The sequence below is a fragment of the Penicillium angulare genome (assembly GCF_028827245.1).
Source record: "Penicillium angulare strain IBT 27051 chromosome Unknown utg000005l_segment0_segment0, whole genome shotgun sequence".
NCBI lineage: Eukaryota > Fungi > Ascomycota > Eurotiomycetes > Eurotiales > Aspergillaceae > Penicillium > Penicillium angulare.
Genome location: NW_026623164.1, coordinates 3,246,932 through 3,273,154, shown reverse-complemented (window position 1 = coordinate 3,273,154; position 26,223 = coordinate 3,246,932). Strand labels below are relative to the sequence as shown.

Below are 26,223 nucleotides of genomic sequence, written 5' to 3'. Positions count from 1 at the left end.
AATTTGAGAGCGGAATTCTAGCATAGAGCAGAGCCACTTCGACGAACTTGATGGGTCATTGAGTCGGCTACCGGGATCATCAGACAGCCGGACTGGAAGATGTATCATGGGATTCCGGTAACGGGAAAGGAGGAAATGGCTCAGTTTTCCGAGTTGATGCATCTCCCAAACTCGACGTACTAGTGGCAGATCTAACAGTTCCAGCCTTTGAAGCCTGATCATCCGATCCCAAACCCGATTCCCGGCGTGCAAAAGCAAAAGCGAATTCATCGTCTAAAGGAACAGCATCTTCCTCTTCTTCATCACTTTGAAATAGATCGCCACGAGGACTCAATAAGCTTGACGCACCACCCAATGACGCCGTCCCACTTCCACCTCCATTCGGATGTGGTTCTTTCCCATTATTATGAAAAGAAACTTGGCCCCCATCCGCAACGGCCCCCATTAGGGGCTCACTCTCACTCTCGCCCTCACCCTCATTCACATCCAGACGATGACTACCCGGATGCTCCTGTAATCCCGCGGCAGACGGATGGTATTTGACACCCTTCGCACCAAATCGCCAAGGAAACCTCTCCAAAAACCCAATCCGCGAAGAACTAGGGATAACAGTCGGATCGCTCGTATGATCTGGAATATATAATCGAGGCATATTTTGTTTTGTATTTCGAGTCCCGTAGCTCATTCTCCGCGGTCGCCGAGGTTGTTCCGTCGCAGTGCGACTTGTTCTATTCCCCGCAAGCAGACGATCCAATTCGCCCGCGTTCCATCCTAATAAGCTATCTTCTTCCTCGGCAGTGTGCCAATCATCGTAGAAGTCGAAGTTTGCTTCTGCCTCTGTGTAGCCTCGTTGGCGTCGGATCTGGCCATCGTGGCTGAGACATGGCGCGGTACATGAGCTAATGCAGCTGCTGAGTGAAGCTAGACAGGGGGAGATGTAATTTGTTGAGAAGGTGTATAGACCTTCTTGGGTTGATTGGTTGGCTGCTTGGATATCGTGGGAAATTTGATTAATCCTCTGACGGATGCGCGGATCACGCGTTCGTATCATCGTCAAAAGCGATCATGGCAGAAGGAAGGGGTGAGTGGAAAGTCCAGACCAACAACGGGTACGGGTACGGGTGCGGGTGCAGATGGTGAGATGCATTGATAGCGGGAAGATTGACCCGGCGCCATCTGGTTAACTTTGTTTGTCAGCAGCAAGCTAACACGTGATTTCTGTCCCGGTCAGAAAAAGATGAAGATGAAGATGAAGATAGGAAGGGGAAAATATCCGACAAGTTAGTCGAAGATGGTCTATTACATTCGTTTCTTAAAGCCTCCGAAATTTCACCAGGAAAAGGAAAAGAAAAACTCCAAGCAATCACGACCTCAACTGAAAAAAACCGTCTTCATCACCGCTCTCATCTGTATCACGACCGATCTAGGCGATGACTTCCTTGCCGAAGACGTGGATTTAGTGGCAACATGGGCACAACGATCATCCCGACAGTCCATGGACCAATGCGCTCTAAAATGGCAAGCAGGATGTCGACAAGTCTCCATCTCCATGGGGCCTTATTCAGTGGATCATGTAGCTCAACATGAAGCGGTATTACAGATTCGAACCCAAGCTATTCCACAGGTTATATTGGGGATAGACAGCACGCCACTCGTAATATCGGGGTGTAGCGCTCACTTCTCATGGCACGCGCAGTCGAAACCTGCAGAAAAATTGGTTAAACGTGAATTGAGAATCACAGATAGCACACCGGCTTTATCTTTGAACATATGGGAGGAGACGGGGAATAGTATTGCTCGACATATTTGGTAAGTTTCATGAATGGAGGGGAAGTTGGTCGTTACTGTCAGTGTGAAATTATAATGGAATTAATGTTTGGTATAAATTGGCACATATAGGGATGCAGCGCTGGCATCAATCATTTTTCTTAATGAGATTGTTGCTGGTACCAGCACTGGGAATATTGGTATTCCCATTCTGAGCCAGCTACTGAATCCACTATCACGCAGCTCACCCTTGCAAGTGGTGGAATTGGGAGCAGGTTGTGGCATTGTCGGCATCGGACTAGCCACAATGCTAGACCGGTGTAAAGTGCTCCTTACAGACCTCCCAGAAGTGGAGGAAATAGTAATGCGCAACCTAGATGAAGCTCATCTGAAGCCTTCCTCGACGGTGGATTACAAAAATTTGGACTGGGATGCACCGCCATCTGATCTATGCAGCCAGCCCATTGATTTAATATTGGTTTCCGACTGTACCTATAACGCAGACAGTCTTCCTAGCTTGGTGTCCGTTTTGGGCCGATTGGTCCGGACATCCCCGGAGGCATTGGTGTTGGTCGCATTGAAGCGACGGCATGAGAGTGAAGGTGTGTTTTTTGATTTGATGCGGAGTGCGGGATTTAAGGCGCAACACACGACCATTGAACTGCCTGAGCAACATGAACAGAGGGATAAGATAGAGTTTTATTGTTATCGTCGTGCTGACGAGAGTGAGTGATGAGTATTATGTATATATAAGGTTGAAATATGAAGTAGATATGCATAAGTACATATACTTCAATGTTGTATGTGCTGTTACGAATGGAATTAAGCTGACAGGTTGATATGGTTAATATGGCCCGTGCATCCACAAGTTCAGTCAAAACCCACAATTAATCTCCAATTTTATCTCCAATTAATCCCACATTGCTCCGTAATAATGGTGCGTCATTCTCCGGTTCTCGCCCTTTAGCGCGGGGCCAGTTCAATTTTCGTCGATCTTGAACTCGGACCTGGCTTGCCAACTTGCCAAGGTTTAATTCTTGGTATTCTAGTTGTTCTGGGTCGGTTTCCTTGACTCATTTTTTGTCGGTCGCATATGAGGAGCGGTGCGTACTTTTTCTTTTTCAGTGCTTGTTACATACTCCTTACACACAATTAAATTCACGGGCAGGGATAATGGCCACACCGCAATTTTTTACTAGCGGAGGTGGGATTACCATACGCAGGCACAGCGTCCTGCAGGTGTCCCGGACAGAGCACATATGAAATGTGTAAAAATAGATAAGAGTAGAAATCGTAGAATTCGCGCATAGTCAATGAGATCCTGGGTGATAATACTCTTCCATTATGAGCTACTTGAGCCGTTTAATGCCCAATTTTATGGTAAAATAGAGGGTATAGCCTGTATCCAGCTGTATCCAGCGCGTACCAGTTCCCACAGTAAAAAGCGGGTGATGGGGACCTGAACCCTTGGTGATCAGTCAGCGGGTTCCATTCAATTTTCTCCTACTGTTGCTACTCTTCTCCCTCTTCTTCTCTCTTTTTGTGATCTACGTGTTTGCATCCCTCCAGGTGAGTACTTGATTTTCTTTATTATTATCTCATTCCCCCCTCAAAGATCTACTAGATTCCTGTTCCTGTTCCTTGGTGTATCACCGTGCGTCTTTTTTAATTACCACCAATGCCCCGTTATGAGCCCTAAACACCCGAAAAAAAAAAACCTTGAGAGTTTAAAACTCTGAACCTCCCCGCGCGCCCTCTTAACCGTCCATTTTTTTCTCTCATATTCAAATCTCTTGCGACTCGTTCATATTCGCTGACCTATGAGAGCGTCACAGGTCGCTTCCAATTTATAGTCAATCCCTGCCTTAGGTGCAATTCCCCTAAGGCAATCCGTCATCACGGCTCCACGAGCCTCTTTGGTGCTTCTTAGCCAAATTGTCTCCACTCGACGTCCCCGCGACACTCTTAATACCATTCCACCTCCTACTGCTAGTTGCTGAGCTCCCGTTCGGTGCGCCTTTTTTCGTCCCATTGACGCCCGCTCAGGTTAATCCCGCATACCTTGAGCTGCCGCATAGGACTACTCTGAGAACTCTTCCTCTTAAGGAGGAAGGGTCTAGGAGGCTTGGTCCAGTCAACTTCGGTTGCGACACTTTTCGTCCTCCCTAACGCCGCAGTCGCGTAAAAACAAACCAATCTCTCTTTTTTGTTTTCTCTATTAAAAATTTCGCCTTTTTTTTTGGAGAATCTATTTACCGTGCTGAGTCGCAGCAACACGGATATGGCACCGACTGCGTGTGCTTCGCCTGCTGAGGTATGCACCTTTAAATCCGACCTTAATGGCCGGGACAATTTTGGTCTGATCAGCACCCATGGGGACGAGTTGTTCCAGTCTCGGTTGGCTGCCAAGGACCTGGTTCTGGATGTTTTGAAGAAGCGCGCCGTTGAGGTCGATGTGGACCATTGTGCGGCGGGGGAGGAGGATGCCTTCTATGTTGCCGACATGGGCGAGGTTTACCGCCAGCATATGCGCTGGAAGATGAACTTGGGCCGTGTCAAGCCTTTCTATGGTAGGTGTCCTGCCTCTGTCTCCTAGCGGGGAGCTTCCCATAATTTGCTATTTGAATCCCGTAAAACTGACCAACCCCCACAGCTGTCAAGTGTAACCCTGATCCTGAGGTTCTCCGCCTCATGACCCAGCTTGGTAATGGTTTCGACTGTGCTTCCAAGTCCGAAATTGATCTGGCTTTGCAAACCGGTATCGACCCGAGCCGAATCATTTACGCCCAGCCCTGCAAGACAAAGTCCTACCTTCGCTACGCTCGGGAGGTTGGAGTTAAGCAGATGACCTTCGACAACGCCGACGAACTATACAAGATCAAAGCCCACTTCCCGGAATCGGAGCTCTATCTCCGCATTTTGACCGACGACTCGACCAGCCTGTGCCGACTGAGCATGAAGTTCGGCGCATCCCTCGATATAGCTTACCAGCTACTCCAGCTAGCCCACCAACTCGAGCTGAAGGTCGTCGGTGTAAGCTTCCATGTCGGTTCCGGCGCCGAGGACCCCCGCGCCTTCCTGAAGGCGGTCCAAGATGCGCGTCTGGTCTTCGACCAAGCAGAAGAGATCGGTCACGAGCTACACACTCTCGACGTAGGCGGTGGTTTCTGTCAGGACACCTTTGAGAAATTCTCCGGAATCCTCAGCGATGCCCTGGACACCTACTTCCCGCCCAATGTACGCATCATCGCCGAGCCAGGCCGCTACTACGTCGCCAATGCCTTCACTCTGGCCGCCAACGTAATTGCTCGTCGCGATACTCCCGACCCGCTGGATCCCTCCCGGGACGCATACATGCTCTACCTGAACGACGGCGTGTACGGCAACTTCTCGAACATCATCTTCGACCACCAGCACCCAACCGCTCAGATTCTGCTATCTGCAGCAAACCCCGAGCAGGGCACTCCGAATTCTGCGACTTCGGACTCAATCTCATACTCCATCTGGGGTCCCACCTGCGACGGCATCGACGTCATCTCCGAGCGGATCGATCTACCTGGCCTCGTCAACACAGGCGACTGGCTCTACTTCGAGGAGATGGGCGCCTACACCAAGTGTAGCGCTACCCGTTTCAACGGGTTCTCCGACAACCATGAGGTCATCTACATCTCAAGCGAGACTGGTGCTTCCGCCCTGCTCAACTACTGATATGTCTTCGTTTAATCCTTTCTTATATTGCATTTCCTTGCCTGCTTCTTCTGGTTCTGTGCTGTGTTCCCTTGGATCCATCGCGCTCTATATATTTCTGATTGAGAATATCCTTGTTTTGAACTTTTGATTTGACTGGTCAGTATACCGTGACGTTGCTTTTGCATTAGTGTCTTTATAGATCTAGTTAGATTTGAGAACTTTTGGCTCTCCTGCTCTGCAACTGGATTGGGCCGATTGGCTACGATGACTTATTGTGAAATCTTCTTTCGCATTTAAACTTCCACCTTTCATCTTTCATTCTTTGTCAACTGGTATTTCCGTGCTAAATCAGATCTTCCAAAATAAACCCAATCTATGCATCAACGATAACGACTTAAACTCCACCAACTTAATTCCCCTAGTCGGCCAAACCGTAGCGAAAGGGTTACTTCAACGAGCATCCGAGGCCCACACCTCGCAACACCATTCCCAATGCTGTGTGCAAGGTGCTGATCCCAGGAAACCATCTCCGCCGAACAACCATACATTAAGGCATTCATACTCTATAAAAGACCCCCATCGCACATAGTACCTTTCAAATCTACTTAAAACCTTGCAAATATTCTGATCATAATCATAATCAACGCTTACCAAAATGTCAAACCCCTTCTTCATCCTAATATCCGGCGCATGGCACACATCAGAAACATTCAAGAAACTACATACGTTACTCAAAAGAAAAAGGGCACGAAAGCGGAGTCATCTCGAAACCATCTGTCGGTGGATCTTCCGAAAAAGGCCTTCACGCCGATATCCAACATACAAAGTCCATTATTGAGAAGCTATTTCTTGCCGGCAAGAAAGTAGTTGCTGTCAACCATTCCTACGCTGGGCTGGTAGATGCCAGCGCAGTCGAGGGACTGGGCTATAAGCAGCGTGCGAGGAGAGGAGAATCAGGCGGCGTGATTATGGTTGTTTGGATGGGATCTTTTGTTACGCCGAAGGGAAAGTCATTGTTTAATTTACTTGGGGGTCGATGGACAGAGCGGATAAAGCCGGTATGTGTTGTGTTACACTAGCAACCTTAATGTTGAAGGTGTTGGTCCATTAATGGGGTATGGGTTTTGTACTAATCCATGTAATGAACAGAACTATGAGACGGGATACTGTCATTCATGTCAGGCAGAGAAGATGTTCTACAATGATTTGTCTATTGAGGAGGCTCAGATGTGGATCTCGAAGCTAGAATCGCAGACTTTGAAGACGTTTTTGGAACCGGCGCTTTATGAGCCGTGGAGGGATGTACCGAGTGTGTATATTTTTTGTGAGCAGGATGGGGCAATAGAGATTGGAACTCAGGAGAAGTATCCGAGGACGTTGGGGGATCCTGTTGCTTATCGGATTGATGCTTCGCATTCTCCGTTTTTGAGTAGACCTGATGAGGTGGTGAACGCACTTGAGATTGCGAGTAGGGAGGGACAGGTGAAGAGTGAGATCACGATGGACTAGCTTGGTTGGAAGCCCTGAGAGATTAGATAGTGTTCTTCATAATTATAAATTCGGATGCAATGAATATAATGCCTTGATTTTTGTAAAAGTACATTTAGTGGATATTTTAAGCTCCAATAGGTGCTAAGCCTAATGGTGCGCCGTAAAACTCTAATAGTTCCTCTTCCTCCTCTTCTATTTCAAGAGGGTTGTTCTCAACTTCCGATTCTACCTCGATCTTGGTAGTGCTACCCCGGGCAGCACGGTTGCGGGAAGCGTTGGCATTTATGGTCGAAGCGGGGGTGCTCTCTGCCTCGAACGCTTCGCGTGCATCTTCAGTTGGAAGACGCAAGGCTGGGAATCCGTCAGGAGCACGTTCAGCTCGATCCATGATTTCATTCATATATTTGCGGACTTCATCTGGCGGCTTGATAACACGTCTTAATGGGTCGAGAACCCGAGCATCAGAGGCGTGTATGCGGAAGGTGACGGGTTGCCAGTATTCCTTTAAATTCGCTTCCTTGGCAGGTGGTTCACTGGGTGTACCAGGTGTACCAGGTGTGCCGGGTTGAGCGGATAGTTTATCGAATTTATCGGAGGGCTCAGTCTTTGGAACTACATCTGTTGATGTAGATGTCTCTGTTTGGCCAGGAGTTGGTGTATCTGGGGCATCTTTTCCTTTGCCCTTCTTGTCGCCTTTCTTAGATTTAGAGGTTCCTTTACCCTTGCCCCGACTGGGGCCCGTTTCCGATGGAATCTCGATGGGAAAGGGGATATTCGGATCCACCTTTCGAACAATAAGGAATGAGGCTAGAAGGGTATTCTCGCTTTGGATCCATTCCAGGATCGAATACTCAGGGAACAAGTAACGATCACCGGAACCGGCATGGCCTGAAGTACTGCTGCCATACGGTGTCAATGGGGAGGTGAATTCAAAAACGACGGATTTGTATGGGAGACGTGTAGGTGCCAGCGTTGTAGGTGCCTGTGGACGAGGGTATGGTGTTGGCGAGCCATATTGTGGAGGGCGTGATTGGAGAGGGGGTTGAGAACCATAGGCTGGTTGTTGATACGGAGGGAAGGGAGGACCTGGTCGGGGAGTAGATTGTTGGACATTATTTGCGGGTGGCGTGGGACGCAACGCAGGGCTCTGCTTTTGCTGCGTGGCTGTGACAGGACCTGGTGTGTTGACAGTGCTTGATAGCACGGCCGGGGTCGAAGTTGCTGGCGCTATGGGTGTGCCTTGGGAACTCACTGGTCCATTGGCACTTGGTTCTTGCTTTACGACTGGGCCAGAGGTCTGAGGGGTACTAGACGACTGGTTTTGCTGAGCTGGTGCTGGTGTTTGTGGTTGATTTTTAGATGGTGATTGTCCATCAGATTGCGGTTTAGCTGGCCCTGTTGGTTGTGCTGACTGGTCCTTGGATGGATTCTCAATTGTGACCGTGGGGTGTGACTTGGAACCTTGCTCTTGTGAGGGTTTAGCTGATGTATCAGCTTTGAGTGGGGTCGCATTTGCCGGGGGAATAGGTCGGTTTTGGGATGCAGGGGTCGCTGGTTGTGGTACAGCCTGAGGCTGCTGAGTAGGTGTTGAAGAAGCCTGTTGACGTTTTTCTTGCTGCTCTCTTGCTTTGATGATCGCATTGAGTTCGTCAATGTGAGCCTGAAAAGCACGCAGTTGCTCTTGGGATGCCTGACTAGATGCGACAACCCTCATCAGCGCCTTGAGTTCAGGATCGGCGGCAGCTCGAGTGGCAAGCATTTGAATAACGGGGTCTGGACTTGGCTTTGCAGGCTGTCCTGGTTGATTTTGTGACTGTGGTCGTTGTCCAGATTGCGGCGTCGCAGGCCCCTGTTGATGTGGACCGCGAGGGGCGGGCGAATAATTTCCCTGATATCCTTGTGGACGGCCTGGGGGAGCCGGAGTATAAGGTGGCCTTCGTTGTTGGTTGGACTGATAAGGCTGGTGTTGTTGAAAGTTATTCCCAGGCCCATAGTGGACCATCCTGGCTTGCGGTTGCGGAGAAGCGTATTGGACTGGTTGCGGGACTGTCGGATCCTTGACGGTATAAATCATTGCATCAAATAGATGAGGACCAACGGTCACATCGCAAAGGCCAACTTTGACCATGGACTCTTTCGGAGGATTCATCTTCTCGATTTGCTCGCGCTTAGTTTTCTTTGGTTTTGTGTAAAATCGGACTAATATACCATCGCTAAGCCATTTTTTCTTCGAACGTTCCAGCGATAAGAGGAGCACCGCGCTATAATACAGGAGCAATCGTCAGTATTTCGCTTTCGGCAACAATTTCGGCAACAAAAATCAAACCTTTCTGCGATAGACTGGTACTCGTTGTCCGACAGGTTAGTTGGCTGTCGCGCACGTCTGATTGGCAACGGTTCGCCTTCGTTAACCTTCGATGGAAGCGGCGGCTCGACAGGCTCCGGGGGTGGAGGAGTTGGTACTCGAGGCGTAGGGGCTTTTGGTGTCGCAGCTTTCTTTTTCGATTGGGGCGTGGTCGCTTCGGACGCACGCTTCTTGTTGGCAGGTTCGCGCCCTGCGCGTGTGGGCTGTTTGCGTTTCTCGGCCATGGCAAATTCAATAAAAGCTCGAAATCGACTAAATTCAGCCAGGCATGATCGTATTCTGGATGATGGTTGACGTAAATGTCGGGGGATGAGCGAGTGTGGAAGGGGGAAAAAGCGTGACGCGCGATAAGTCGCGGCGGAATCCTTGTCGATAAGCCAAATCAGCGCCAGTTATCGCCTCCTCCACATTTTCAGTTCATATCCACATCATGGTCGAGCTGCAGCCCATTTTGAAAAGGGCCTACTGGGCTCTTGCAGCCGGTGGATTGCTTTATGTCCTTTTTATCTGCTCCTTGACTTTTCCAGAAGTCCAGCGCCTGTAAATTTCTATTGGCCATGCTATTTCCCATGAGGTAACTGACATCGATACAGTGCTCTCTATGTCAACAAGTTCAATCCAAGCTACTGGCAAGATATAAATCAGGTTGAACAATTTGGATTTCTCAGTAATGTCTATAAGTCTTCAATATTTATTCATCTATTGACTCATATTACTCAGAGACCCAAGTTCAGCCCTTCAATTTAAAGACACCCGACAATGAGACCCTTTACGGCTGGCATCTGTTGCCTCTGCATCTTGTGCATGAGCACGAGAATGAGTTAATGAAGAATACTCCATCTGGTCCAGCCGAAGACTATACGAAGACTGTCGCTTTTAAGACTTTGGCTAGTAATCCCAACGCCAGAGTTGTCGTGAGTTGTAGGTAGACGAGGTCAATCCCCAATACCAATTACCAACTATTCTAACTTTATGATTCGGCAGTCCACGGAAATGCGGCTCACTTGGGATCTGCCAATAGGCCAAATGGTTACAACACTCTACTGGCATTGTCTACTCCAGAGAACCCCATTCACGTGTTTGCATTGGATTACCGCGGATTCGGTGCTTCAACTGGCAGTCCCAGTGAAGAAGGATTGATCACCGACGGTGTATCTCTGCTCAACTTTCTCACCGCAGGTCCGCTCAATGTCCCCACGTCGAGGATTGCAATTGTAGGACAGAGCCTAGGCACAGCAGTCACGGCAGCGGTTGCCGAGCGATTTGCATTTGGCTCGCCAGATCCGAAAGCGATTCAGCCTGCCATAAAAAATGCCGAGCCATTCGCAGGTGTAATCTTACTTGCCTCCTTCAGCAATATTGTTAATGTTATTGAGTCCTACAGTATCAAGGGATTCACGCCACCCATGCTATCTCCATTGATTGGATACCCACGCTTTAAAAAGTGGGTGTTGAGCCACCTTGTCGACCACTGGGACACTGCTGCGAGGGTTGCTCGTCTGGCTGGTATCAACGCGGCAGACCCCGACATGTCTGGCTTGAAGTTCTCCCAGAAGGACTTGGATCTTACAATCGTGCACTCGATGAACGATGCAGATATTCCCTGGTATGAGGGTCGGCGGGTTTGGCAGGCTGCTACCGGCGAGAACATTGAAGGCGCCCCAGGAGATTTGACCTTCGAGAAGAATGATTCTGGAGGCCCCAATCAAATAAAAGTCTGGGAGCATAGGTTCACAGGCAATGATGGGGCCGAGGTTGTGAAAAGAGTCCGATGGGAGCGTATACAATATGGAGGTACGTGGATTAACAGTGCTTTCTAGCATGAGTTTCTGAATTTTGAATACATACTAACATTGCCACAAAATTAGGTCACAACAAGGTTGCTTCTTCCTCTGTTGCCGGGCTTGCCGTTCTAAGAGCCTTTGAAAACTGAATAGACCCTCACTCAGCGTTGAATGCAGGGCGTTTATTGTTCACCAAAGTCGCATATTAGTTGGGTGGTTTTAGTTTTTGGGTTTTCTGCTATTATAGCCTGCTCCCATGAAATATTCCTATACAAACCTAGAAAGCTGATAGATTCAACTAGGGCTGTTCATTCGCAAGGGCGAATAGTTGTACGGTTCGAGGCAATCGAGTTGCATATTTGGCCCAGACATCTAAATATTTATGTACACGATTTCCTGTTTTTCATTTCTGCTGGCATGTTGCATCGTGTCCCTAAGCCATGACATCAAGCAAGTATCAATGTCTAGATTTGGACCTGTTCTTAGAACCTGTAGTTCCACCTGCAGGTGTATCGCTTGCACGATCCCAAGAGCGATATTCTGACCTCTGACGTCGAGAGTGACGAGCAGGAGCACCCCGACTTGTTACCTGTGAATGGTCATATTCCTCGGTCTCGCCGTTATGGCGAAGGTTGAGGATCGAAGCAAGGTTCTCGGCGGAACGATGGGGGCTAGCGGATCGGGAAGTCATCTTTGTGGGAAAGAGAAGCGATTTTTTTTTTAATTGAATTGAACGGTATGATTATTTGAAGAGGACGTAAGATGTAAGGAAGGAAGAAGTATGCAAAAGGTGGAATTGAAAATACTCAAGTAAGGATCAAGTGGCACTGTTGATGGCAAATATCCTCTTCAGCCACTATGACCACATTTTGATGCAAGTAGACCGATTGTTCAACAACTTTTGGGCTAATATTCCTGAAATAGCTATATTTCCCAGATTCTGAACAATCAATCCATCCCAGAATGAAACGCATACATTTAAATGCTTGTAATACGAAAATCTCGGAGTTAGTTCGGCTGTGCTATTTGCCATACATTCGGGACCTAGATGAGGTTTATCTTACCCAGGTTCAACATTGCTCTCAGGCTATCACCGGGGAAAGTAATTGCAAATATCAAAATGCCTCGTTTCAGAGGATGCCGTACTAGATAACAATAAAATATACTTAAATATACATGAAATAGTACGAATTGCAGGAAGCTATTCCCAACCATCCGGACCTCGGCAACATTTGATCACGCTTACTCATCGAGTCCCTTTGCGGGGATATGAAAGCAAACAGAACTGCAACTTCAATCTAAGCAAAGCTTCCTGCATATCTTGGGTCTGAGAGGACATTTTCATTGTCTATAGGATAAAATAATCATGGCTGTTCCCAAAATTACTCTTTACATCGACATTGTCAGCCCCTTTGCGTATATCGCATTCCATATACTGAGAGTAAGTCCTTGCTGTGACCTAGTATTCGAACCGATTACCGTCTCTAACCGAACTCCAGAACTCGCCTACATTTGCTAATTGCAATGTGAACTATGTCCCTATTTTCCTGGGGGGCTTGATGAATGCGTGTAACAATACACCTCCGATCAATGTCAAGAGTGTGTTTCGTACCACAAAGCCTAGGATAACCCAAGAACAGAAACCATACTAATTCCGACTCAAACAGACAAGGACAAATGGATTGGACAAGAAAGATTGAGATGGGCAAAACAATTCTCTGTTCCAATCGATGAGAAGATGCCCGAAGGTTTCCCCGTGAAAACCCTCGGTGTTCAACGTGCCCTGTGTGCTCTATTGCAGAAAGCACCTGAAAAGCTACCCTTAGTGATGGAGGCGCTGTTCCGATCTATGTGGGTTGACAGAAACTCTCATATTGGAGAACCCGAAGGATTTATTCCGGTCTTTGAGGGAGTCCTTGGAAAGGATGCCACTCAAGAGATCCTACAAGCTGTGAGTTCTTTTTTGTCACCTAGTCATTACAACCGAAAGGCTAATATGTTTTTAAGACCAATCAACCAGATATCAAGGCTCTCTTACTTTCAAACACAGACCACGCATTCAAGATTGGGGCATTTGGTCTCCCATGGTTTGAGTGTACCGATGCAAATGGCAACACAGAAGGATTTTGGGGCGTGGATCACCTAGGACAAGTCGCAAATTTCTTATTACTAGATCGCGGCATGGACACTGGGTTAAAATCTCTTCTTTAGTCCCGAGAAGTTTCCTGGTCAATTGATGTTGGTGGCAGATTCTTTCTAATGGTAAGTTTCGGATCTCTTCTCTATCTTGTACATGCATGATGTGCACTTAGCTGCAGGGCTTATAAATCTGTCTGTTACAATAGCCGTGTTCCTATCTATAGTCAATGAAAATCCTCTCGTTCGCTGTCACTCCAATAATCAAATGAATTATTTAGATTTATCCTCTTTGGCTACGGCGTAGAATATTGTGTATAAATTAGAAAGACGGCGGTTAAGTAGCAATACCCCCTTCGTTGCGTCAGAGGAACAGCAGAAAACTTATATGTCCCATGCTTTTCTCAATTGCCCAAGTACAAGATCCTACCCCATCCTTCGTACAGAAGCAATGGATCTTATATCCGTTCAAAATCACCACGATATCGCTCCCACTTGGTGTTCCACAATGTTGTAACCATCCGCATCAACGACCCACACCCGATGGATCCGGCGACGTCATTTCCAGATACAAACCAGCAACGACAAATGGAATCTTCTTGGCTACGCTCAACACAATGCGCCATGATCTCAGCCCAGATCCTGCCGCCTGGAGAACCAAAGACCAAGATTCTCAATGGGCGATTGCCCTAAATCCCCACACAGGCGTCATACCTCCACGCTAGCGTCGCCCAAGTCCAACTTTTGCGCTTCTTCCCCTCAGCCCTGTGTCAAGCTCAGCCCTACGACCCCTGCCCCGAAGTCGCTTATCAAAACCCTCCTCTCATCTATAATCTTCAACGCCTTGAGATTAAAATCTCACAAATACCACGTTATGGGCTCAAGTGACCCTGCTTTCAACCAGCCGCCCCAACAGAGCGATTCAGATGCTACACTTGTCAATTCGGAGCCTAGCGAAGGCGGGGTTGTTGCGGGTGTAAAGAGCCAGATTAATTCTATGACTGGTGGGAAATCAGTGGCAGAGCTCCAGGACCAAGCAGTGGGTATAGCCAAGGAAAATGCTGTCGCTGTGAAGGAGACTGTCATGGATAGCGCAGTTCCTGCAGCAGGAGAGGCATTACAAAATGTGGGGAACAAGGTCCGCGAGCTGGTGGGCGTTGAATATGAGACTACGAAAGAAACTATAGAAGAAGGTGTGTCTTGCTTCAAGTTGGTTATATTTGGAGAAACCGATTCACTAACTTGAATGCATTTTCAGAGATCGATCAGGCTCCGCATCCTGAACAAATCGATAATATGGATGAAGAGAAGCTTTGCGATTTCCTTCGAGAGAAGCATTCGAGCACTGCCCCTCCGCCGAAAACGAATTGATGGGTCTTTTTAGCGCTGCTGATTCATGTTTATATACTAGAATTTGGTTTTTCGGGCTGGTTCCATTTTGCATTGGCGGGATAAACACACTGCATCTTTATTTTATTTTTCCAAGGTCTATGGATATATTTCTAACTTGTCACAATCTATGTTATTTATTGTTTGTTTGATTTAGTAATGTCAGAATATCAGGATCCTATTCTAAGTTTCAGACAGGAGTCGATCCTTTGGGCCCCGGGGGCCAAAGTGGGCTGAGCACGAGGCTGAAATATTTTTTTTCCCGAGACACAAAATGTTCGGTGAACCTATTCGTGTATTTGATTTCAATATTCCACTCCAAGTCAATCAAGACTTTGTATGAGGTACTTCTTGATCAAATCAGATACTCGCATAATATGAGTGAGACGTCTGAATCTGAGATACCGCTAGACTCAGTCAACCGAGGTGACAGACACGGGAAGGACAAGTCTTCTTCCAACAAATCTGATGCTTCGATCCCAGACGACAATCAAGGCAATAATAGTAGCATTATCCCTACACATCTAGACTCAGCTATTGCGGGAGAGCCACACGCGCTATACCATTTCATTCGCGAACAAGCTCAACTCCCACCACAGATAGGCCTTCATATCAAAGGCTACGGGTTTAAAGAGGGCGGCGAAACAGTGTTGAATTTTTATATCAATTTGACGTATTCGGTAATACGGATTAATCATGAAGACCGCGAATGGAATGAATTGAAAGTTGTTCGCGATGGAGACGGGGTAGGAGCCTATCGCGGCAGTGGATCGCTTACTCTGCAATGGAAACCCGGTCGACGCTTCAGAGTATCTCACAAGAAACAAAATTTGAAGAATGGAGTTGAAGAGTATGAAGGCCAGAGCCTCCTGGGAATCAACGAGGATACCTCGAATGGAGCGGATTTGGCCCTCATGACCTGGTGTGAACGATTCTGTCGCGACCCTGCTGGGATGAAGGAATTCAAATTGCGCCGGTTGCTACAGGGATTCGATTCTTCAACCTTGAGAGCCGAGGTACTTCATTACCTACACTCGATAGTCCGCGGTGACCAGAGTATCAAACGAGTCACTGCCGACTGCCAAATCAGCTCGTCAGTGTTCACGGTCCGTTCACCACACTGGCTTAACGATCTAGAGGACAGCAAGTTGTTCTGTACTTTGATAATCCTGACCCAATTATGGATTCTTTATCTACCTTTCATGCATTTTTTTCAGGGGAACTATGAGGTTGTGAGCTCGTGTTGGAACACATCGAAGGTGATTAGAGATGAAGAAAGACCCTGTGGGTTTAGCAAATTATATGCCCGTGGTCGGGATGAGTCAAAGTTAGTGGCTTTTTGGGCTCCTGCTATTGTGCAAGCAATAAAGGATCGAGAAAACAACGGGAGGACTCTCACATTGGGATACTTGGAAGGCCTCGAGGAGCGCAACCGGGATCGTGCGGCATACGGGGGTCGTCATCAATCATAGCAGAAGCGGAGTATAGCGAGTAGCAGTACAGAGACTGATTTTCTAGTCATACTAGTTGACCAACCAAAAGTCCTCAATTTGCAAGCTGCTTAATGATGAATTTGTATTTCTAGAATGCCCGTATTGTTCCCGTATTGTTACGCTTTTTTTATGCTTAATAGTATACGAATTGAAAGAGAGACCATGAGACGGCTCCACCAACAGCGTGAATCTCTTCACAATTACCAAATACATTTGGATTAATTTCCATAAGTTCACATTTCACAATAAGGAAGCGCCTGCGATACGTCTTATAGCCTGGATATTTTAAACACTTCCACCAGATTGACCGTGGTCGCCAATAAGCCCAGCTGTTTCTAAAAGCCATCTTGCATTCTCCTTCGCAGACTCGCCCGTTCCAGCCTTCAGATTAACGTTCCGTCTCCTTTCTGCCTCTCGCGCCTCAAATTCCCACTTGGCCTTCTGTTGATCGACGGCACTTACATTTGAATTCGAAAGTGAAAGCTCAGGATCAGGAACAATGCCCCAGATCTCGAGACTGTATAGATCCAGAGTTGTCTTACTTGCTTTATCTTGGAGCGATGAGGTGCCAGATGGTAAAAATACACCATCGTGTCCGACAGGGGCGACATGAAGTTCAACAGATTCGAGGTTCACGTCAATCAGGAGACTGCCAGCACCATGTGGCTTTGGATGGGTCTGGTGGCTGCGAGATGGTGGGGGAATTTGGCAGCCAAGAGCAATACCGGAGTGTGAAGAGAACCATGCTGTGGGCAGATTTTTATCCTGTGCGACGGTTGAAGACGTATTTCCTTGGAGGACCAAGTGTGACGGGGATAATTGGAATAGGTAGGGGAGGGGGCTGGATAATTGTTGTGGAGACGAAGTGCTTGTTGATGACGATGATTTCCAGGATTGTGGAATGTATGCACCTATTGTGACCATGTCCCCGGATGATCCTTCTACCGCACCCTGAAGAATCATGAGAGAAGAGCTTTGCCAGGTCAAAACGTGGTGAGAGAACGAGGTGAGTGAAGATCCGTGGGCAGCAGTTGAGAAAACAGGGTGAAGACGTGCACCACTGCGGAATAGACTTAATGATGGCGAAACAGCAGGTAGGAAAAATGAAAGGTGAGAAATCATAGTGGGTGTCAAAATATTCGACTCAAAGGTACCGGAGAGCATAACCGATAGTGGAGGATTCATCTCTTCGGGCTTTTCAGCTGCCTCTTCTTCTGATCCCCTTTGACGCTTCTGGGAGAAATCTAAGTTTTTGCTGAAAAGCAGATGCTCGAACAAGGCTGTTAAAGGATCAAAGAGATAAGGTAATGAGGTCGAAATTGTCCGAGCAAAAGCACGATATGAAATTCCTCCGTCAGTTTCCTCATGTGAGAAAGCAGAAATGATACTATCTGCTTCCTTTTGAATTGCTTCCACTCTCTCAGGCCCGAGATCTGAGGTGTAGATTTTAACAGACTCCAATGGGTTCAAGGGTGCAATAACGAGGAGTAACATCAGTAAACGGCGAAACGTATCAAGAGAGATTCGTGTTTCGTAAACCGTTCGATCCACTCGGTGATCATGCTTAAACACTTCAATGGCATCAAGTGTCTCCAGCGCAGCGAGAGCAAGATCATCATCTTCGTCTTCATCGTAATCATCATTCGCAGGCTCATCGATCGAGAACCCAGGTACATGAGATTGCGCATTAGAGGCGCTAGTTCCCTCTTCCATGGTAGATTCCTCATTATCTTCTTCCGGTTTCTGGGATGCAACTCCAACATCCTTTCTACCAACATCAGCCAGACTCCCAAACAACAATCTCACTCGATCCTTGCGGCCCCGTCGTAGGACTTTGCCATATCTCTCTGTCAGCAGCACGACGACTTTCACCATTGCGTCGAAGGTCAAAACACTTGGTGCCAGGGTATTCTGGAATGGAAAAGCCCCAAGATACGAGACCATACGAAAGAGAACCGGGCCTGCATCAAGAGGGTTCTCGTGAGAAGCAGAGAAACTGCCATCTGGGATGCCTAGGAAATCAGACAATGTCCTTTCATTCCAATACTTCAGCCCGCCTTGTTCGGTAGCTCGAGAAAAGAAGTTGTCCTTGAAGTGCGTGAGCTCTAATGGCGTGAAGCATTTTGTCGCGAAACGTTCCGCGAGAATGTAGCTTAGCTCCTCTATTGATAGTCAGGTATGGGTTGCACAAAACATCATGTGTAGTAAGAAAAGAAATTCTTGCGATGAAAGTCTCGGGAAAGGCACAGTGCAATCTTCCTCCAGTTGAAGGTCACCGAAGCTCATCGAAGTCAATTATACTAACCTTGAGTTGCTCCACTATGTTCAGCGGATTGGCCAGCACCCATTGTTGCGACTAATGCGGGGAGCTTCCCCGCTGTCTCACTTCGTGACGTGGATATGCCGGAGGGGAAACAAAAGAACCAAAATAAAAGGATGTCTTTGGTATTTTAAAGAACGAGAACCTAGTCAAAGGTGACTGATCTAGTGATCCAAGGCAACAAAACAATGTGGAGGTGGAGCAAGAACGCGACGTTTCAGATGACGAAAGTCACATATTGATGCCTCAGGTGTCAGTTTCTAACGGCCATGCAGTAGAAACACGTTGTCGGTTACGAGATTATAAAAATTGGGGCTATAAAAGTAGGAGAGGGCACTTAAAAGTTGTTCAAGTATGTTATTTGACTTTCACTATCTTTTTCATCATAGCAACATAAAGCATCCATTTCTTGGGTATTCGCGATGCATCAAGACGCACCAACCAGCCAAGCATTTCCATCTACAACATAACAATACCAACTCCGCCCATCTTCTTCTCGTCAGGCTGGTTCTTGTCGTTGATACCACCTGGAACCGGGACTGCCCGGTAGTTGAACAGGTAGAAATGCAGCTGGCCATCACCGGCGCCGAATTTCAGCTGTTCCAGGAAGAGAGGGTTATCATGCAAGGTAAGGGCGTTGAAAACATCGAAGTGGGCCTAGAAATTGGTTAGAACAGGGTGAAAATCCAACTAGAGGGAAAGAGTATATCTTACCTTCTTAGCGCAAATCAGAGCGTCATTCATCAACAACAACAATCGTTCCTTGAGAGCTTTGGTGTCATTGGTGAAGGCGGTTTCCGTGGCATAGTAGTACAAGTAGGCAGCGCGAACTTCTTTGTGCTTGGCGTTATTGATGACTGTAGATTCGAGGTTATAGAAAGAGACAAAGTCTGTGATCTTGTGTGTCTGCGGGTCCTCCACAACATACGACCAGACCACCTGCTCTTTGCCCTCAGTCTCTTTGTAAACAAGCCAATGTTCAATCTCTTCGCGATTAAATGCTTGGTTAAGGTCAAAACGAAGCATATAACGCTCCAGAAGATCAAAAACAGCGTCAATATCCTTGGTCTCCATTGGTCGCAGACCGGGGGTCGAAGTCTTTTCAGGAAGGTGGTTCTTGGTAATCTGGCGAGCTTTGGTAGAGCCGTGAGGAAGAGGAGAGAAGCCGACTTCGTACAACTTAAGCCAGTCTAGAGAGCGGTGGTAGTAACGACATGAGCTGACGGGCGTTGGCAGGATGACACCGCCAGTGTAGATAGCCTGGTAGATACCATTGACGTAGCAACGACGAGTAATCTCTTTGATGAGGACCGGGGTCAGGCGCTTGGAGCGCAGCTTTTTGTGAATACAGAGGAAGTTGATCTCTGTCACTTTGATGCGCTCACCGCGGACACGGAGTTCGGTGGGAACACCGCAGATGGAAGCGACCAGTTTGCGCGACTTGGTGGCGCGCACGCCAACGTGCCATTCCTTCTTCCATCCTGGAGACATCAAAGCCCTGCAAATTCAAAAGGACCCGCGGTTAGTCAAACATTTCATTGCCCCCGCAGTGAATCGGAGAATGGGATAAAGCTGACATACCAGTGCAAAAATGACTGAGAGTAAGAGAAACGGAACATGGCATTGTCATCCTCCACGTAGTGATTGTTCAAGAGTTCGTAAAGCTCCTTCAGCTCTTCGGGGTCTGTCAGGTCCAGAGTGCACCATTCAAAGCCCTCGACCAGCGGGCCGGGTGTCTTCGAAACCTCCTCGGGTTTGATGATCTTGATCGGGCCCTGAGTGATAGCCTCCTTGCTCTTCGAGTCATCGAAACGAGGCACAGGCTGCGTTTGCCAGAACTTATACGAGGCCATATCCTTCTGGTTCTTGCCGCCAACAGAGAGTCCAGTCAGCAATTGCGAGATGTCCATGTTAGACAGCATCTCCGCAGCCTTGTCCTGTGGCATGGAGGCGAGCTCGCTCTTCAGTGCCGGGTTCATTTCCATGAGTGATTCAATCATCTTGGGAGGAAGATTCTTTTTATCGGAGGAGGAGCCTGTTTTCGATCGATTCGCATTAGCTGCTGTTCGGTGAGGGGTATCTTAAGATTACCTACCCTTGTTGTTGGAGGCCCCCGAGTCTTCGCCCTGATCGGGGCGCTGAGGCGCTTTGCCCTTATCCGAGGAGCCTGACATAGCCGGTAATTGAGGAAAGTGGTTGGAGGTTGTACCTTGGGGATGAGACAGGGAAGAGGGAGGATTTCGTTTGGGCCCCACGTTTAACCGTCTGTAGCACGCGGATCGGTGGGGAAAGTCGATTTGCGCAACTTTCAAGGTTTTGTGCCGTTTTTACGAAACAAACATAAGCACCTAGGGGAAATTTGGTTCGAATACCAATTATGGTTTTGATCCTTATAATTCTAAAGTTTACAATGATATTTGAAACAGCTATCGACCGGCCTACGTGGCATTACATTGATTTTAAGCCACAAGCTAACATCCGCGGAGCAACGAACCTCGGGAACTTCGCACTAATCCTGTACGTCTATATCGACATCTCCATCTCTTCTGATTGGTGAATGCATTGTATGGGGAATCTCGAGTTGTTGAAATCGACAAAAAAAGGAAAATAGGAAACACCTCTATAAGCCATCATACACAACAATATACCTCAAGTGTTGATACAAGAATCATAGGTAATACGTATCTCCCAGAATCGGAAAGCAATTAAGCACTCTCAGAGTATGGTTTCGTCTCAATCACATCGAGAAATCCGCCGACCAGGTGCAAGCTACCAGTGACAAAGGTCATTACTGGCGTCTCGTCCTTTTGCAGAACCTTACGCTCTTGGGCGGCCACATCTCGTGCAAAGTCCACGGCTTCCTCAATAGTACCAAACACCTGTGTTTGAGCATGAGGGTCAATGGAGTTCCAAACCTCGGCGAGTGACTTTTGCACACGAAGATGGTCAATATCATCTGTGTTGGTGTTCATGCTAACAAGATCAGGCCGGTAACCAGCCTGCTTATAGGTCACGTTAGTACAAAACAGAGCGTGGGTAAAAGGAATTTCAGCCCCGAGAGCCGCAGAAAGGGTTTCATGCAGAGCACGGGTAAGAGCTGTGCTGTCTCGAGTTTGCTGGTTGAAGATCAAGATACGCGTTTTCTTCGTGGCCATGTCGCTTGAGGAAGAGTCTTCTTGGATTCGCCCCGCGAACCACGAACCCGCGAGACGAATACTCTCAAGTGTATGCCCTCCATCGATATACCACGATACATTCTTCTCATACCGGGTCTCGCAGCGACCGCCTAGGCGTGTTTTCTCAAGTCCGACCTTGAACTTCGCTGGGAGCGACTCGGTCATGACATTTTCAGAAATGTCTGCCACGCCGGTCTTCCTCAAATACTCCGCCGCGGCTGCAACTGCAAGAGACGCATTGGTATATTGGAAGTCACCTGCCAGTCCAAGCTTCACTTCCGTGTTGCCAACTTGTAGGTCAGGGTGGGCAGAGATGACATCCAGCTGGGTGTTCTTCTCCGCAGCTCGCTCCTTCAACACCTTCTCCGCAGTTGGAGCTTGGGGTGCGGTAAAACCACGCACCTCCGATTTGATGATACCACCCTTGTGCCATGCGATCTCCTCGATTGTAGTGCCGAGCATCGCGGTATGGTCAATACCAAGACTGGTAATTGCAGTCGCCTTGGGCTTTTTGACCACGTTGGTGCAGTCATACTGCCCACCAATGCCACACTCAATAACTGCTGCGTCGACACCTTCACTGAGGTATGTGTGGAATGCCATCAAGGTCAAGTAGCGAAAGTATTGGGGTTTCGTTCCTGGAGTAGCGGGGTCCTCCCCGGCCAGTTTGGCAGCTTCCTCGAGACGATCCCATACTTCGAAAAAGTACTTGGCGAATTTTTGTTCTGAAAGTGGCGCGTTGTCTATCTGGATACGCTCGCGGGCAAATCGAAGATGCGGGGAAGTGTAGAGTCCAACCTTGTTGATGTGTGGTGTCGACTGGCCGGCCTCGGACTGGGTGTACTGAGAAAGAATATTGGAAATGAAAGCAGACGTAGAGCCCTTTCCTTTGGTTCCAGCGACGTGGATTGCATTCAAGCTGTCGAGGTCGGGGGGCTAGAGAAGTGGGGATACATGTCAGCCCCCGCCTTTCCAATGAGGTGGGAAAGAAGAACACAATTGGGAGTAGAAGATATATGCGAACCTTGTAACCGATACGCCCAAGCCATTCAACTGTCTCCGGGATAGAGCGCTCGTTCATCTCCTTCCTGGAGACAGATTTGCGAAGCTCCTCCACGATCGCATAGTTGGTTTGTAAAGAGTTGAGCGCCGTAATCGCGGCCTAAGCAATTGATATATGATTAGCCTCCGTCCTAAGAGCGTCACATATTGCGAACAAATTATTTCAGTTCAATTCCCCCATTACAGCAGGAAAATCGACAATCGGCGGATATTGGCGGGAGGGCATACCTCGTATGTGCGAGTCATTGCGGGCGAGTGAGTCGAAACTCCCCGCCTAGGAAAGGACGAAGTTAATGCTCTCCAAATTCCTCTCATGGACAAGTGAGACCCGTGCCTGAGAACTTTCAGGGAGCAGGCGGGTGTTAAGAGACAAAAATGACCCGGTAGCTCGAAGATTATCTGGTTCAGCAATGGATCCAAGCTCTCCTCGGGAAAGCATTTAACGTTCGATGATCCGCCATGGGAAATATCACGTGGTCATTCCTATCTTGCAGCTATCTGAACAATCATTGGTCGAGCATTGCAGTTTCTACTACATATACGCTAAGATTGGGAAATTTTTGTTTACTTTAATTCTTGAGCGATTTAAAGAGTATTTTACCTATTTATGTTTAGCCAATAATCTCACACCAGATCTCGTCTACCTCTAAGGGCGCTGAACAGCAAAAAAGACAAAGTGTTATGTCAAGAAAGTAATAAAAGGCAACATCTAGGTCACAATTGGAGCCATGTAGAAGAGAATAAGAATGTATCAAGACAAAGGAAGCAATGGGAGCAGTGAAGGAGTCGGAAAGAAGAAGTAAAGAGAAAAAGCCTTCCAAGGTGGAGAATGTGCCAGCAAATAAAAGAAGAAAAATAATAAAAAAGAAAAGAAGAAACAAAGAAAGGGTTCTTCAACGAGCGATGAAGAAGCAACTGTAGTTAGGACATCGAGCCATAAAGTATACATGTGAAGGCAAAGGAGGTAGGTAGGAAGAGACAGAGAGCTAATGAAGCAATTTGACTGAGAGTTTATTCAATTCTCGTCTTGCCCTCCTCCAGAAAAACGAGACGAGCATTGCTTACTCCACGTTGATGCCGCCTCGAAGGAAGCCATTGGCCAATGATAGGGTCAGTGCGGGCTTTGATTATTGCATCTTGGTAACCCTCGGCCCCGGCAATGGGGGTATTGAGCTTGGGCCAGTTAACGTAAAGCATACCGTGCCCGTGAATGAAGTTCAGGGAGTAGCCACCGATTATGAACCAGAACAGCATGAAGATACGGAGGGGCCAGACAGCAGCGTCAGGCAATTGGCGAGTGAAGGTGGCAACTAAAATCATGAACAAGCTCGCCGCGAACACATAGGGGAGAGCCTGGATCACCAAGGGTCGTCGATCAAAGAAAAGCTGGATATTCACGGCCATTGAGTCTGATGGCAGGTAGGTGCCCAAGAAAACATCGAAGCCATCCTGGCGAGGACCATCGAGGAAGTTGTTGCGAACATATCGAGTGATCGAGTTGTTCAAATCCTGGAGTGCACCAGCCCGTGTACGCTTACCAGTACGAGTGAAGTCGGTTTTCAGGGCTCCTGTTCCCGAGTATGATTTGGAGACAACATCGGCGTTATCTGCCCAGATATTCCGGAACATGTCTTCAAATTCTCGGTCGTCATTGGCTGTTTCTCCGGCGCGAAGGACGCCAGCATCTGTCAATTGTCGAGTTACAGCCCAGCGACCAAGCATACTCTGCACAACGTTGGTTCGGTCAAGGCAATCCATGCAATTAGTACGGACGACACTTGTTTGCGTTGATCGAATATCCAATTGTCCGCCCGGTGCACCTGGGGCTTCTACCCCACGGAAGTATCCACCTTGCGCCAGACCATCTGATAAACGGCCCATCAAGAGCTCAGCACGATGCCATTTGAGGCCTTTAGTCTCGTTATGGAAGTCAAAATAGACGTAGTGCAAACGATCCATCTCCTTCTGCTTCAGACCTGGTTCTAATGAACGAATCTTTTCGGATGTTCTCTCGTCAGATGTGGTACTTTCGTTAGATGATGATATGAGGGTGTGAACCATTTGTTCGTATGCATTCTTGACGCGTTCCTCCCGACCTTTCTGGTTCACAAGATTGACCAGATAGTTCTCTCCATAGAGACGAATTTGTTCTGAGAAATGCTTTTTCGCGGCCTCAACGGCAGTATCTACGCCTCGGACTTGAAGCTTCGGCGTGTATTTTAGGTTGTTGACCTCGGCCCAGAATACAGGAACACTGCCACGGGTCTGCACGAAAGAGTACACCTGAAGGTCCTGCCCTGTCTTCCCATTGGACATGGGTTGCCCGCCAGCAAAACCGGACAATCCACCAGTTACATCATTGAGAACCACGATTTGCTCCGTCTCGTTGTAGTTTGAAACGTGGCCTTCCTCATCAATTCCACGGGAGAAGTAACGTGTTCCCGCCCGGTGTCTGGACCGGCGAGTAATAAGCGCAAATGTGAAAGAAGTGGACTTGACTCGAGCGGGCGTGATACGTAGCATACCAAACATGACAGGAAGGATGTAGGGGTCGGCGCCAGGCTGAGGGCCATACCGAATTCCGCTGGTATCGTTCTCTCCCAGGCTGAAGTCAATTAAATCCGACTGGATGAAGCGGTTCCAGAAGAAACGATCATCGGCGCGCTTCCACATCGGCAAGTCCGCGGCACCTTGTGATTGACGTTGGAAGCTGTTCGTAAGGTCTAAGGAGTAGGAGAAGTACATGGGGCCGGTGCGAATGAGATTCTTGATCAGCGCAAGGTAGGTATCTTCATCGGTATCGTGTAACGGGCGTTCGCGCATGGGTAGAAACTCTGTTGAGGCCACTTTATACACCATATGTCCACGAATTCGACCCATGGGCTGAGCTTTGGTGATGACAATGATGTATTTGTCTATATGCAGTCAGCGACGTCGCCTTGACAAAGAACCCTCGGTCGCAATTTACCTAGCTTCAGCTTGATGATCCCCAGGATTCCAGAAATGCTAGAGATCCGCTTTGCACCCGAGAGAGGGCCATCGTTGAGACGGATATCACCAGTCGGTCGGTCCACAACAAGTGTTGGCGCCTGGGGAGAAGAGGGGGAGGTGAACGCATAGTGAGATGGCGATGCATGAAGGTTGACATCCCTAAAAGGGAGAATTGAAGGGCCCATCGCGAAAGCGCCCTCTTGTAATAATATATTTGATTCGTGGAGTTGGGAGTTTTTATCTCAAAGGGGGAGGGAAGGGAAGTGGGAGTTCGGGGAGTATATGGATCGCAATCCAGGAACACATGATCGACCGCGGCGCAGCACTTCCTAGTGGAGGGTCGGAGCAGATTTCCCCTACCTGCAAGTCCCGCAGTACAAGAGAATTTCAATAATCTTTATACAGTTATTATAAGACTATGTTTAGAATGTCTGAAAATTATCTCCAACTGAAACCTTTATTAACAAAGGAATAATGGGGTTCGGAACTTCTAAGCTTCGTACGAGTATATATGCCAGTTGCCTAACATATACTTCTACATACTGTACACTCGTTGTCC

The 26,223-nt window shown here is 47.9% G+C and overlaps 14 protein-coding genes across 14 annotated transcripts; 7 read left to right on the top strand and 7 right to left on the bottom strand.

The window, feature by feature from the left end:
• Nucleotides 1-79: 79 nt before the first annotated feature.
• Nucleotides 80-1,051, bottom strand: N7478_008575 (uncharacterized protein; the record flags this gene model as incomplete). The annotated part of the gene is made up of 1 exon (XM_056924789.1): nt 80-1,051. The coding sequence occupies one exon, from the start codon at nt 1,049-1,051 to the stop codon at nt 80-82; it is 972 nt and encodes a 323-aa protein (XP_056777515.1).
• Nucleotides 1,052-1,291: 240 nt separating this feature from the next.
• On the top strand, nt 1,292-2,500 carry N7478_008574 (protein N-lysine methyltransferase family protein; the record flags this gene model as incomplete). The annotated part of the gene is made up of 2 exons (XM_056924788.1): nt 1,292-1,809; nt 1,900-2,500. The coding sequence occupies 2 exons, from the start codon at nt 1,292-1,294 to the stop codon at nt 2,498-2,500; spliced, it is 1,119 nt and encodes a 372-aa protein (XP_056777514.1).
• A 1,548-nt stretch (nt 2,501-4,048) lies between these two features.
• Nucleotides 4,049-5,475, top strand: N7478_008573 (type III PLP-dependent enzyme; the record flags this gene model as incomplete). The annotated part of the gene is made up of 2 exons (XM_056924787.1): nt 4,049-4,337; nt 4,421-5,475. 2 exons carry the CDS (start codon nt 4,049-4,051, stop codon nt 5,473-5,475), a joined length of 1,344 nt encoding a protein of 447 aa, XP_056777513.1.
• Nucleotides 5,476-6,112: 637 nt separating this feature from the next.
• Nucleotides 6,113-6,966, top strand: N7478_008572 (alpha/beta hydrolase; the record flags this gene model as incomplete). The annotated part of the gene is made up of 3 exons (XM_056924786.1): nt 6,113-6,183; nt 6,212-6,515; nt 6,607-6,966. The coding sequence occupies 3 exons, from the start codon at nt 6,113-6,115 to the stop codon at nt 6,964-6,966; spliced, it is 735 nt and encodes a 244-aa protein (XP_056777512.1).
• Nucleotides 6,967-7,072: 106 nt separating this feature from the next.
• N7478_008571 (uncharacterized protein) lies at nt 7,073-9,537 on the bottom strand (the record flags this gene model as incomplete). The annotated part of the gene is made up of 2 exons (XM_056924785.1): nt 7,073-9,209; nt 9,275-9,537. 2 exons carry the CDS (start codon nt 9,535-9,537, stop codon nt 7,073-7,075), a joined length of 2,400 nt encoding a protein of 799 aa, XP_056777511.1.
• A 206-nt stretch (nt 9,538-9,743) lies between these two features.
• N7478_008570 (alpha/beta hydrolase) lies at nt 9,744-11,246 on the top strand (the record flags this gene model as incomplete). Its single annotated transcript, XM_056924784.1, has 5 exons — nt 9,744-9,853; nt 9,907-9,980; nt 10,034-10,234; nt 10,298-11,107; nt 11,182-11,246. The coding sequence occupies 5 exons, from the start codon at nt 9,744-9,746 to the stop codon at nt 11,244-11,246; spliced, it is 1,260 nt and encodes a 419-aa protein (XP_056777510.1).
• A 308-nt stretch (nt 11,247-11,554) lies between these two features.
• On the bottom strand, nt 11,555-11,788 carry N7478_008569 (uncharacterized protein; the record flags this gene model as incomplete). Its single annotated transcript, XM_056924783.1, has 1 exon — nt 11,555-11,788. One exon carries the CDS (start codon nt 11,786-11,788, stop codon nt 11,555-11,557), a length of 234 nt encoding a protein of 77 aa, XP_056777509.1.
• Nucleotides 11,789-12,463: 675 nt separating this feature from the next.
• N7478_008568 (putative 2-hydroxychromene-2-carboxylate isomerase) lies at nt 12,464-13,308 on the top strand (the record flags this gene model as incomplete). Its single annotated transcript, XM_056924782.1, has 4 exons — nt 12,464-12,538; nt 12,597-12,696; nt 12,765-13,048; nt 13,105-13,308. The coding sequence occupies 4 exons, from the start codon at nt 12,464-12,466 to the stop codon at nt 13,306-13,308; spliced, it is 663 nt and encodes a 220-aa protein (XP_056777508.1).
• A 601-nt stretch (nt 13,309-13,909) lies between these two features.
• On the top strand, nt 13,910-14,604 carry N7478_008567 (uncharacterized protein; the record flags this gene model as incomplete). The annotated part of the gene is made up of 2 exons (XM_056924781.1): nt 13,910-14,426; nt 14,492-14,604. 2 exons carry the CDS (start codon nt 13,910-13,912, stop codon nt 14,602-14,604), a joined length of 630 nt encoding a protein of 209 aa, XP_056777507.1.
• Nucleotides 14,605-14,999: 395 nt separating this feature from the next.
• N7478_008566 (uncharacterized protein) lies at nt 15,000-16,094 on the top strand (the record flags this gene model as incomplete). The annotated part of the gene is made up of 1 exon (XM_056924780.1): nt 15,000-16,094. The coding sequence occupies one exon, from the start codon at nt 15,000-15,002 to the stop codon at nt 16,092-16,094; it is 1,095 nt and encodes a 364-aa protein (XP_056777506.1).
• Nucleotides 16,095-16,400: 306 nt separating this feature from the next.
• Nucleotides 16,401-18,463, bottom strand: N7478_008565 (TLD domain-containing protein; the record flags this gene model as incomplete). The annotated part of the gene is made up of 2 exons (XM_056924779.1): nt 16,401-18,277; nt 18,421-18,463. The coding sequence occupies 2 exons, from the start codon at nt 18,461-18,463 to the stop codon at nt 16,401-16,403; spliced, it is 1,920 nt and encodes a 639-aa protein (XP_056777505.1).
• Nucleotides 18,464-18,894: 431 nt separating this feature from the next.
• N7478_008564 (glycylpeptide N-tetradecanoyltransferase swoF) lies at nt 18,895-20,609 on the bottom strand (the record flags this gene model as incomplete). Its single annotated transcript, XM_056924778.1, has 4 exons — nt 18,895-19,092; nt 19,150-19,933; nt 20,017-20,470; nt 20,531-20,609. 4 exons carry the CDS (start codon nt 20,607-20,609, stop codon nt 18,895-18,897), a joined length of 1,515 nt encoding a protein of 504 aa, XP_056777504.1.
• Nucleotides 20,610-21,140: 531 nt separating this feature from the next.
• Nucleotides 21,141-22,919, bottom strand: N7478_008563 (tetrahydrofolate synthase; the record flags this gene model as incomplete). Its single annotated transcript, XM_056924777.1, has 3 exons — nt 21,141-22,547; nt 22,636-22,773; nt 22,902-22,919. The coding sequence occupies 3 exons, from the start codon at nt 22,917-22,919 to the stop codon at nt 21,141-21,143; spliced, it is 1,563 nt and encodes a 520-aa protein (XP_056777503.1).
• A 765-nt stretch (nt 22,920-23,684) lies between these two features.
• On the bottom strand, nt 23,685-25,849 carry N7478_008562 (putative phosphoinositide phosphatase (Sac1); the record flags this gene model as incomplete). Its single annotated transcript, XM_056924776.1, has 2 exons — nt 23,685-25,588; nt 25,642-25,849. The coding sequence occupies 2 exons, from the start codon at nt 25,847-25,849 to the stop codon at nt 23,685-23,687; spliced, it is 2,112 nt and encodes a 703-aa protein (XP_056777502.1).
• Between the last annotated feature and the right edge of the window lie 374 nt (nt 25,850-26,223).